The sequence below is a fragment of the Dreissena polymorpha genome, chromosome 9 (genome assembly GCF_020536995.1).
Source record: "Dreissena polymorpha isolate Duluth1 chromosome 9, UMN_Dpol_1.0, whole genome shotgun sequence".
Taxonomy (NCBI): domain Eukaryota; kingdom Metazoa; phylum Mollusca; class Bivalvia; order Myida; family Dreissenidae; genus Dreissena; species Dreissena polymorpha.
The window spans coordinates 22,308,606-22,322,158 of record NC_068363.1 but is presented as its reverse complement, the minus strand read 5'-3'; the positions used below and the strand labels follow the sequence as shown (position 1 = coordinate 22,322,158).

At 33.9% G+C, this 13,553-nt stretch overlaps 1 protein-coding gene across 1 annotated transcript; it reads left to right on the top strand.

Annotated features, from left to right (window-relative positions):
- The first annotated feature begins 8,965 nt into the window (after positions 1-8,965).
- Positions 8,966-13,323, top strand: LOC127845906 (uncharacterized). The gene is made up of 2 exons (XM_052377084.1): positions 8,966-9,337; positions 11,728-13,323. The coding sequence occupies exons 1-2, from the start codon at positions 9,320-9,322 to the stop codon at positions 13,321-13,323; spliced, it is 1,614 nt and encodes a 537-aa protein (XP_052233044.1). The 5' UTR covers positions 8,966-9,319.
- Positions 13,324-13,553: the final 230 nt, after the last annotated feature.

The window sequence follows — 13,553 nt, the reverse complement described above, 5'->3', positions numbered from 1 at the left end:
AAACAAGAAATATCTTTAAAAAGATATAAGGCGTTGATGTTGTAATGTTTGCGACCAGTGAAAGGAGATGGAATGAAGCGACCATGTATTTTAATAAAGTAGTGAGTGATAATAAGATAATATATTTTAATGTATTAACAAATACAAATGAAGAACAAGAAGAGGTGAAATTGTATGTTTTATTGTCAATAAGGATTGTAATGACTAGGTTTTCATAATTGAACGAGTAATACATTAGTTTCAATAGGAAAAGAAAACATATTCGCCACTGAAATACTATGAACATAATGTTGGAATATGTAGTATCGCGGGCTACCGCCCCCAAACCACCGCTTTGTCGATAGTGGTAAACAACTGCGTACCTGTAAAGTGCAATCTAGCCTGTTTTTGTAGTGTTTAGTGTGGCCGCAACTGCATGTAAACAATAGATTCTTTTAATTGTAAAGACATGTGATTAATACTGTACTGCTTCGTAAACTAAGGAGAATCATCTCGATGTAATGTTTAGAGGATGTTTTGTGCCATGACAGTTTTTAATTTATTGTAATTTAAATGTAATTTACAATATATTCATATTTCAGTTCAAATGATATGCATCGAATGTTTTAGTCTGGGAACCAGACTACTAATGTTTACCAATTAGCCAATGCACAATTCGGGTTTATTGATTTCGGACCTATCATGAAAGAAGGTCATCTAAGGTCAAAAGTGACGTTAAACAGCTACGCCGAATAAAGTAGTTCATACTTCAGTAAATGTATAAAAAATAATCCTAAATGAACGCAATTTTTACACCATTGATACATCTAACTAAAGATGTATAGAATAATATTTCTTAAATTCCAATATATTGATGTGGATGAATCTATAAAATGGTTAAAATTAAAGGAATGAAAGAAAATATTTACATTTGAAGTTGGAATAAGACATCAACCATAGACTAAAATGTAAGTAAAATAGACACAAATCGACTGGCATCGAATAAATTTAGTTTACTTTGAAAACGGTCTTTCATTGGATTTTTGCTATCATAAAAAGATGAAACTGATGCAAGCATGAAAGCATTTAAAGAAACAATATTCAAACTGATAAAAATGCCATTAGTGTTAATGGAAAAGTTCTTATTATACTAAACCTATAGATAGAATATTTAAAAACAAAAACATTTAGAACATGAAATAAACAGTTTTGACAGAAAATCACAAAAAATTGTGTCCATTCCAAGTTTGATGTCTTACTTAAAATTCACATAATACAATGGTATAGATATATAAAGTAAAAAAAAATATATGAAGAATATGATTTATGAATGTTCACAGTATTGTAATGCATTAATGTTTCGACCCTTGATTTTATTATTTGGAAATATTTATTCATTTTCCATGTTTAAGAACTTCTTTTTTAAGAAAAATAACCAAGAAGCAGTTTTGCACTGAAATGTTATTACCAAACAACCTAGTTTTATAAGTGGAAAACTGTTCTAACTTGAGTTAGAACAGTTTTGCACCAAACAAAAGTTCCCAATTGCTAAAATTTATAGTGGGAAAACTGTTCTAACTCCAATAATGATAAATATCTTTTTTATAGTTTGTAATATTATTTCATTTATGTTGAATAATATATTGGAATGATATGTTGAAAAAATATAAGACAAAAAATGTGTTGGATCTCAAATAGTATACATAAAGGCAAGTTTTTTCTACTTCCTGAACAATTTTGAAAAATAGAGTTGGAACAGTGTTGCGCTGAACAGGCGAATTGTGTAATTGTTTTTTATTGAAATCACACAATCATTACAAAATAATTAATAGTCATAAGATTGTGAGATTACACCAGACAATTCTTAAATAAATAAAGTATTATTCCGTTTATTTTATGTTCCTAGTTCTGAAATTGTTCACCTGTTTAGTTATGAGCGTTGCATCTTTCTGGAAATGTCTGGAAAAGTAAGAAGCTTTCAATTCCAATCAATTTTTTTTATCATAACACAAAGTCGAATAATATGTTGGTATTGATAATAATTACGTCTAAGTGCACACTAATAAGTCATGCGTTCGTCTGTTGAATATGACATTTTTCACACACATATTGATACCACGTTTAGTTTTAAGGCGTTGATATTTTACAAGAACCGAGCAAAGCTCGTATTCAACCTTCGCACAGAGATTTGACTGGTTCCAATAGTATATAGTACTCAATCCATATGCCATTACATCCCGCTTGTTGATAGTCGATTCAAATAATGGTGTTATTCGACATTATTTCAAATATATATTTTCAACTTACTTTTATAATGTATCTTTGTAAACCATTAACAAATTGTGAATCATGTTACAAAACTGCGACTTTCATTAAAAAAGTAAAATGTCGCATACTCACTATTTTACCAGATCTGTGAGGATTTGTGAATACAGTGTATGTCGTTATTTCGACTAAACGGTTGACTTTGCTAGGTTCTTGTAAAAATGAATTACAATTTAACCCTAACCCTAACCCTAACCCTAATTACAATTGTTGTATACTGCTTTTTAACGAACAAGCATTTGGCATGTGTTCAGTCCATTCAGTTTTGTTATCACTAACAAGAATATAATGTGTTAGAGGTATTTATCATTTATTAAACTATAGTGCAGATAAAGCTGATAAAATAAGGTCAAAGATAAATATTTGGAACATTGCGAGTAACATGCTTGATCAGAATAGCACGCATTTCTTAAGCCCTTATGATATAGGATTATATGCCGGTACATGTTTTATACAAAATATAGGTGTTGTTAACATCAAAACAGTATATGCTTTGTTGGCTGAGTCTGGGGAAACTATGCTGATGCGCTTTGGAGTTAGTCTATTCATGGGGCAACGCCTTTCAGCGCGTGACTTTCGAAGGCTTATCTTTCGAATTGAAAGTTCAGGGCTGCTTTCCTCAGCTACCGCAATGCCTTTATGTATAAAATGTCGCCAGGCGGTGCGGCCCTTGACCACAGTTCCTCATGTGCGTGTAGCGATGCCGCGGGCTTTGAAGTCTCTCTTGCATGCATCCTTGCACCTGAGGGCTGGGCGACCAACGGGTCGCGTGCCAGTGGCAAGCAAGTCGTTCATAAAGTAATTGATACTGTATAGTTTATATTGTAAATTTCATAAGAATTAAAATACGTATTTATCTTGATCGCAAGTATATTATTATAATGTAATATATCTACACGATTTTTATAACTGTGTACGACACAAACAAAGGAGAACATCACACCGTAAAAAAATTCTGTTCAAATAACGTGCATTTCTTAATGTAGTTTGGCCTTTTAGTGACCTGTCGATAGCAAATGTCATTTGTTCCTAACATGCATAATCTCGTCGATATAATTATATCATATTCAATGTGTACAAATATCTTGAACACAAACATACACAATCGGACATACGTACAACAAACACGAAAATGCACTGTTCTGCTCATTTGCTATATTTAGAACGTATACATATACACCATATTGTATATTCTGCCCGAGGGTTAGAGTAAATGAGCATTGCCTATTTACTAGAAGATGACAGGCATTCAAAACATCAGACTCGCAATGATTATAATGAGTTTAATGAAAAGAATAATATAGGGATAATAAACGTTTTCGAGGGCATGATCATCTGTGGGCGCTCGAAAAATCCGTTCAGGAACGGATTTTGAGAGCGCCCGCAGATGATCATATCCGAGAAAATGTGTATTTTCGCTATTATTGCATAAACAAATCACACATACCAAAATAAATTAAAATATCATTGAAAACAATGTTTTGTTCATTCGACATTGACAAAATAATTCGATTATTTCAATACAGTTCAAGGTTGTGTTTTACATATGCCTCACTCGGTCATCATCCGAAATGACGAGGCTTTACCTTCGGATAGGCAGTTTACGGTCTAAAATGTGTTTAAGCAGTGGATTAATGAAAAGTTGAAATGCAGCCGCGAAAATTAAGAAATGAGGAATTATTTTGGAATTTACAGCAGGATCGTTAAAGGTACATAATCACTTAAATTTACAGCAAAGTCTTTTTAAAGTGTTGAGTAAATAACCTTAACTTCATTGACGTTGCCAATACAATAAAGCTGTTGTCAAGAAAGTGCAGATGGTATAAGTTGAAAAGTGGATTAAAATAGTCATTGTCATTATCCCTGCATGCATGAGGAAGCTGGTGCTTATTCAGTTCCCCATTTATGCTTAGAAAGTCGTCGAACGCTGTCGTCGAAGGCTGGAGAAGGGAAGTAACTGCGTGTGGACCAGATTATGGATATGAAAAGCACATAACAGGGCTTGAACGGCACGTGAATCGCCTTGTTAATGCACGATTTCTTCCGTTCATACCCTCCTTTTGTCAAGTTTCTGCACCCCACCAGAGGGCATTATAGAAAGAGTTTATGCAATAATGTGAAATATTAAATGATTTTCCTTTAAACAAACCTGTGTAACTAATCATACTATTGTCATCTTCACAAATGGGTCAATTTATTGAATATTCTTATCAAATTACTGGATTATAACATGTTGAAGCGTGTTAAGATCACAAAAGGCATGGTGCGGATCGAAGGCGGACATGGTCGGCAGGTTACAGTAGTAATGACCTGTGTATATAAAACGGAACAAACCCAGTGTAACAAAACATTTCCGCAAATGAGGTGGAACCGACATAAAAGGTCGTTTTAATCAAGTCGGAAATTTCAACAATTTGATCTTTTTTTTATTAAGAAATAAATTTTAATTCGACAGAGAAATAAGTAGTATGTCTTGTAATTTAAGGTGTTAAACTATAATTATAATCGGATAAAGTAACATCAAAATCCTATTTCAACTCAAAATGATTTTATCGTTTTATTATTAATTATTCTACTATAATTATATATCTTACGAAATTTCCATCGAAAAACGTTGAACTAGCCGGAAAACCCCATTAACTAAACGTCATTAGAAATCCACTTGAAAAACTTACTTTCGATTGCATTCGCGACATCATTTTTGTATCATGATATAAACAGTCGAACACGCAGGCATGTACTGCTGTCGAGTTTGCTGCATTTATTAAGTCATGCATTATCTTTTGAAGAGTAATTCGACCGCGTACAATTGAATTGTGTTGCATCGTGAGACGAGATGATGATAAACAAACTCAAAACGTTTACGAATCTTTAATAAATGTAAATACTTTTTATCGAAAAACGCCATTTATTTTAAAGAGGGTTCATTTTAAAAATCAGAGTATATTCACGATAAAAGCAGGTACATTGACTTAAAATAAAACTGTGAATAAATAAAACATATCATATTGATATCCTTAACGTTCATTTCAACTGCGTAACTGATTAAATATAACAGGTGAAATCATTACCTGTATCAAGTACACATACCTGTTTATCCAAATAAAGCACACCGATACTGTACACTGACTTCTTCTATTCATTGTATTACTATCATCCGGATATGTCACGAGATTAACACAAATACAGGTACGAATAATTTTGATTAGATGCAACTGTTTACAATCGGGTCATTAAACAAAAGCTGAAACTACGGGTGGCCGAAAAATAAGAGCCGAGCATAATCATTAATTTGGCTAAGCAAGTTAAAATCGCGTTACAGCACATTAAGTGTAAACAACATGAAATACATACGGAAATAGATGTAAGTGGTTTGTTTTTAAGCGGTCCCCGGAAATAGATAGATTCTGTATTTACTCCATTCATGGAGGGCATTAGTATTCGAAAGTATCGCATGACTTGTTATATTCGGACGGACCACATTAGCCCATTCCCAACCCCAGTGTATGGTGGATTGTTTTCAAACATATTTTCAAAACGGAATAGAAACGGATGTCAATGAGTGTTAATAACCGGTGGTAATGGAATGGCAGCTCCCCGATAAGTCATTTCACTAATTAACTAGACCGTTTGAGTAAAGGTTTTTCGAAAATGCACAGTTAATTAAACAATACTAGAAAAATTAAAGTTGCTTAATGTGGGTTTATTTTAAACAAAATATATGCCATTATATTACGGTGTTTGCAATTGTTTGGTAATAAATCATAAATCATATTCAGTGTATTTTGAGTAGCAACATAACCATCACCATCATCATCATCATCATCATCATCATCATCATCATCATCATCATCATCATCATCATCATCATCATCATCATCATCATCATCATCATCATCATCATCATCATCAACATAATCTTTTTCTTCTTCTTCTTCTTCTTCTTCTCCTTCCTCATATATATCATGAGATCCCATCCGTTTGGTCGATTTGCGACAGGGCGAAAGAATATGGATGAATTACTCTATACTATAATATTTTTATTTTATAATTAGTCGAGCGTATTTACTGCAATAGAAAGAGACAGTTATGTCATGTGTTTAACCATTCTACGTCTCATGCTATTTAAGTTTGTATCCTTCTCAAATACTCAGATAAACTAAGTCAATTGCTCTTTGAATAAAATGTTCTTAAATTCAATCAAACATGAATTTATCAAATAAAGTAGTAAATTAACAAATGAAAACGTATCTGTATTTCTTCGTTTAAGGAGTATTGAGTGCAGATGCGTTGCATCTAAATAACGAGGAGCTCAGTTCTAGTTCGAGTCGTTCATTATGTTTCAAAGTTGTAGGTCTCTGGAGCTCAAATAGATTTAAAATAATGCTAGTGTTCATTTAAGTAGTCACTTCACCTTCTGACCGTGTATAATTCCTAATTAGGTCAGTAGATTTCCACATTAAGTAAGTAGCATTAAATGACCGCACTGAAATGGACGAGTCGTCAAAATAAAACAGTATATTATGCATCGTTTCTCTTCGTATTACGTTGTTGGTAAAGAAATAATGGAACGTGGTAAAATACATTCATAAATAAAACTTCTTAATAACAGATAATACATATGTAATAATCTACAAATTAAAACTTAGAATATATTTCTTTTTGAATTATAACTGGATAACTAATTGATGTAAGCGAATATACTTGCTTTGACAAACACAGACTTTACGTTTTTTACAAAATAAATTACCCTTCTAAGTACAACTTTCCTGTGAAAAGTACAACACTATACGCGAACTGTTCTCCAACGATTTGGCGTATTTCTTGATGTAATACATCGTGGCCACTATGTGACTGTTTTAACCTGCAACTAGTCCGATAATACTACATAAAACAGTGTAAGGATTTTTGCTTGAGCATCGTGCAAGTTTAATGAAATAAATGTGTGACAATACATACAAGACATGTCTTTCAACTATAATAATGAATAATGTATGTTAGTTTGTCACTCTTTCTGTCATTAAAGTTCACTTCAATACTTATCGGTATTTGATTTCGCAATGGTCATACAATTCAATTGGTGCTCATATCATCTATTTACGAATTATAATCATGATACAGTGATCTCTGAGATCTCTAAGATAATAAGCGCCCTAAATAGAATTGAATACTTAAACTGGGTGCGACACAAAAGGTATTGACATTGTCCGGAGAACAAAGAAAATGAATGGAACAGGCACAACAATAATCTGCCAGTCCAACAGCTTATATTGGGAAAATATAAGGTCTTCTTTTTCTTTCATAATCTTGCACATCTCAATAATTTGGCTGGTATTTTCTATCAAAAATATATGTTGAAATCAAAACGATTAAGTGAAGAATATTCATGTTTTACAATTTCTGAAAGTTTACATTGTATAACTTTTTAAAGAGTCAATGTTTGTTTGTCTACAATGACTCATTATTCCATATACATATTCATATAATATTGTACCATAGCTCCATTATTAGCCACCCTCCTGTGTATGTGTATGTACATGAAGGATCAGCCAATTCATTTTGTATCACAATTTTAATACACATGGTGTATATTTTAAGACAACAAAATACTCACAATGGAGTAATTAACGATGATGACAATATAATGTCGATACGATATGAAGCACAACCTCCACTTCCGCTTTAAAATGCATACAAGTTATATGAGGTAAAATGTAATGGAAAGTTTATTAAAAATAGCAAGACTTTATGATGTGACAATAAGCAATGTAGTTTCATCACATTTAATAGCGAACAGAACAGAAGGGAGTGTCCACCATTTTAATTTATTATCAGTTTTAAAACACATCAGCAAATTAGTAGCACTTACAAGAAAAACGGCAAGGGGAAACTGGGTTCATACTGCTATGTAAATTGTATATTTTCACATATATACTTAACTAGTTTTTAAGTTTATACGATTTTGATATATTAATATTTGTTTAACTTGGAATAATATAATGTTATCGCACATCACGACGTATAATTCATTAGTATTAATACGTCCATTTTGTTCATGTATGAAGAATTACACTTTCCTTTAAGCAATACGTGGAGATGTCATGGTGATATGCCTGTCTCGCCTCGGGAATCAGGGACAAATAACAAGGTATGTGCTTGCGTGTTTTATTCTTGAATAGTCGCAATCATCACTATTTGCTATTTAACCATAGTTGATTCTGTAAAAAAAATAAATAAGAAGGCCAATAGTTAAAAAACAGTTGCAGAATATTTACGACATTGTCAAGTCAAATACATAATGTGCTTATGCGTGAACACACGTATATGATAGTTCAGTCATTGTAATCGTTAGTTAGTCAAAAGCAAGTGTTATGCCTTCTAAATTCGTACAGTTTAAACAGAGATCTGCTCTTACTGCTTTTTTATGTTTTCAATGTTAGATAGAAAATTCTCTGCGTATCTGAATCTTATATATAATATGTTATTAGACGGATTATAATAAGCGTTAAATAGTTATATGATAACATTTGTTCATCATTCTAAAAAGTGTTCAATTCAATTTACTTCCTCGTCAGTTATTTATAAGATAACTAAATTCATCTCGGATTTCTTCTTGACACAAAATTATGTTTACACAAACGTAGACTAAACAACAGAATCACTTAAGATCTACTCAAACTTCAATACTAGTTTTACATGTTAGTTTTGCACAATCTGAATGAAATCATTATAATGAAATAAACATGTATATTCAAATATTGTTTTTTAATTATGGCAAAGCCAATGTGTGTTTAACAAGAGTGTAGCTAAAATGGATATACAATTACCATTACATGTTCATCCGCAGTTTGCAACGTATGCTATATTTTGTAGAATATTATGTTGTGCTATAAACACACTTTTTTGGGGGGTTATAAAGACACATAGTTTTGTTTAGAGGGACATCATTCGTGTCAGAAGAGCGTTTATGGAGTTCACTGCATAGCGTCTGTCAAATAAAAGGCGAAATACAATAATGGAAACAAGCATGGAGGTATGTCACGAACTATTGGTTGTTTGTATATGTGTTTGAATTTCAAGTTTATAGTAAACATAATACAAACAAAAACTGCTATATGAAAGATGGACCTATCGACAGATAGACATAAATATTGACTAACAGAAGGAATAGCGGACCAACAGAGAGGTGGACAAAGGTAACGACCGACCGAAACACAAACATTGTTGACTTGACAAACATGGCTGACAAGACAAACACGACACAGCCATGTTTGCAGGTAGGCATCGTTCGATCAGTAAGGCAGTCTTTTTTCCAGACAGGCGGAGCGCGCTAACAGAAAGACGGATATATATACAGATAAGAAATGTGACTGACTGGACTGTCCTGTAAGCATATTGGTTGGTACCCCGCTTCTCACCTAGGCGACCCAGTCCCAATCCTTGTCAGTGGCGCATGTGAGTTTTGTTGGTGACAGCCATGCCGGACGGTGGGTATCCTCAATGCTCCAGCTTCCAAATACCCACACACACGGACTTACTGACATACTTTGTGACTGGAAAACAGACTAACCGACTGACAGGTGTACGGAAGGATGTATCAGGGAGACGACTGACAATCATTTATGACAGGCAACCAAATTAACCTAGCGACACATGCTTTTCTTTTATTATTTTTTGATAAACCCACGTTCTTTACCCGAAACAAAATTTAGTTTTCTTAAATAGCGACAATGCCGATTTCAAATCATACTTTCAACACTGGATTTATCAATAAATGTTAAACAACTTCTGCTGCATTTTGAAGACATACACAATCAACGAGGCGTTACAACAGAGTAAGAAAACATATAAGATTTATTTAAATATAAGCAAATGCCATAATCAGCCATATAATGTTAATATGTAGAATATATACGTACCAACATGATAATGCAATATCAAGAATGATCACCACCGATCAAAAGTGAAATAATAGAGCATGTAAAAACTTGTCTATGCGGATGACGGAATTACTTGATGACAGTGGAGCCAAGAATAATACTGTAATAGCACGGATACTAACTTACTTGCGGAGAGAATTAATTAGCATTATTACAAAACAACTATATGAGGAATGTTTCAATTTCGGGAGCCTATCGGAAGGGACCACCATTCCCGGTCTTCAGTAAGATATTGATATCCTGAACAGTAATTATAATTTGAATATAAAGTAAACGATATATTATATATTGATCTAGATAGCATTAGACCTCGGTTACAAGCAAGTAGTTTGCGGAGAAATAGACAAGATGGAGAACATGGACGTTTGTGTTTGTTAACAGCATCAGATTACTGCTGAGATTTGAGAGCTTTCAACTCTTCTTGAATCGGTTATATGCATTTATATTTGAAATACACAGTTATAATAAAACCTTATATCAAGATATAAAATATGCATTACGCGAAGTGTTCAAATATACCACGAAAGACAGATTTTAAAAGGGTTGCCTAAGAACTTATTAAAAACGTGTATACATTACATTATTCAATGCAAACATCTAACTTTTAAAACTATGAAACATTATTAACAGCGAACTTATAAGCCGTTTCCAATCTTGCCTAAATACAGATGTATCTTCTTCCTGTCGCTTAATTTGGCTTCAATATTGAACTGTAGTGGTCATCTTCACGTGGCCGTAAGAGTGTTGGATGTTGTTCAGAGGATTTATCACAGCAAGGTTTACGGATCTCAACTATTAGAAAGAGAAGACGAAAAGACGAACTGACGGACCGGGCAACAAACATTAGTGACAATACAAACATGTTTGACATAAACATGCAGGTAGTAGGCGATCGTCCAAACAGACATACATATAGACGGACATATATACAAACAGGCAGGATATACTGACTGACTGACTCACATACTTTCAGAATGGTTGACAGACACACCGATGGACTGAATAAAAATCACGACGGGAAACAAATTGTACAGAACCACAACTATTTTGTAACATAAATCTACATCCTTAACCTATAACATAATTTTAGTTTTCATTAAAACGGAGAAAATCGCGATTATTTTACAGATGTCAAACTATTTGTTATGTCATGACTTATTTATATAGTTATATGCGCCTATATGGCATCACAAGTTCTCGTGTACATTTACTTCAACTATTTAATCACAAGTATTAGAAATACTCTTGGTCTCATACATCTAACTCACTGCACGTACTATACAAAACTATCAACTACGATGTATTATTAAAGATTGATCAAGAGCCATGCACGAATATTCATTTTAATTAAAGCCATAGCATAAATATTCATTGTGTATCAGCCATATTATATAACAATGTAGCATTATACGTACCGATATGATAATCATATATCGAAAATTGTCCTCTATAATACAAATTGAAGAACTATTTGTATTTCTAGATTCCAGAGCATTTCACAGAATTGTCTATCCGGATTTCGGAAGCACTTAATGATAGCGGAGCTGGGAAGGATACTGTAATGGAGCGGAGAAAAACGTTCTTATGGAGAGAGCGCATGGAAATAATATCATTGCGACTAATAGGATCTTATACTGAATGTTTTCATTTCGGGAGCCAATCGGAAGGGACGACAACCCCCGGTCTCCAGTCTGATATTGATTTGCTTATCAGTAACACCAACGCGAAAATCATGAGAGCCTGGCAAGACTGGGAAGCCGGAAAGGGGAACCTTCTGATGCTCCACAACGAAAACACATCTCCGCAACAGTACTTGCTACAAGTCATCCAACAGTATACACCCGAACCAGATAGTCGTTTGCACGATTACTTTTACGTGAGGACAGATTCTATGGAAGTTATTTTAAGCGCTGAACAATTTAAAAATAACATCGAACCTATGCATAGAGCTCATGTAGGAATACAAGCCTACGTAAATGGACCCTGTGTAATTGTCGTAAAAGAATGGGATGTTGTATACGCATTTCCCGTGCTCAATCATTGTCCTGAAATACAACACTGGATAAACAGATGTAGAGGTAGACACTGGCCGCCTGCCCAGCTACTTGAGGATGCACGCGTAGCTCCGTGTTTCCTGGTAGCAGCCGGCCATTCAGAAAGTGATTTCAAACACGAGGAATGGCGCCTGTCTCCGAACTTGATAGAACGAAATTTAATGTTTAGCTTTAATACAACACAACTTAAATGTTACGTTATTTTAAAACTAATTAAACGATCCTTATTGTATGATAATGTTGGAGATTTTGTAACAAGCTTTTATTGTAAAACTATCATGTTTTACACAATCGAACGAACCAATCCTTTTAAGTGGTTCGAACATAACATTATGTTTGTACTTTCACTTTGTTTACGCACATTAAGGGCATTCCTGCGATTGGGAAGGCTCCCGCATTATATCATAGAAGGAGTGAATTTGTTCGATGGGAAAGTCTCTCAGGCTCAGCAAAGACGCCTTATAGTGTATATAGACAACATGGTTAGGAACAACTTACAGCAAATATTTTGCATTGTTTTAGATAACTTTGGAAGTCGTTTACAAGCGCGTGGTTCACTGCGAAACGGAAATGATGGAGAACTTAAGCGTAAATGCTTACATAACAGCATTAGCTTACTTCTGAGGTTTGAGTGTATGAATACTGTGTGTCATCGGTTAAGCAATATTATAAATCAAATACACAACTCTGATACAACCTTCGAGCAAGATATAAAAAATACATTACACAGTGCTGTTCAAATCTCTACGAATGTAAGATTGAAAAGTGTTGCTTTAGAATTCATTAAGCACCTGTATGGGTTAGTACAGTCAATCCAATCATCTGACTGTTTGCGACTACGCAACGTTGTTAAAAGAGAAATTATAATGCGTTTCAAATATTCATTAAACACGGATGTAGCTTCTAGTCGCTTAAAGTTGGCTTCTATATTGTACTGTTGTGGTCATGTTCACGCGGCAGTTAGAGTGTTGGAGGATGTGCAGAGGAGATATCACAACAGGGTCAATGTGGATATAGAAATGTAGAGGGTGATCATGATATCCAGGTGTTTGCTAATATGCAATCAGGAAACGGGGCAAATGGATTCAGTGAACTGCCATTCACATTATGTGTCAAGTTTCTTAGGCAAGAATCGTATTGCGCTCCTTTAATATTGTTGTTTGAAATGAATCGCAATATTACACAGAAGGAGGTTTCACTGAGAAATAACAAAGATAAAATGTGGATGGATGGTGCTGAGATTGATGCTCGTCCG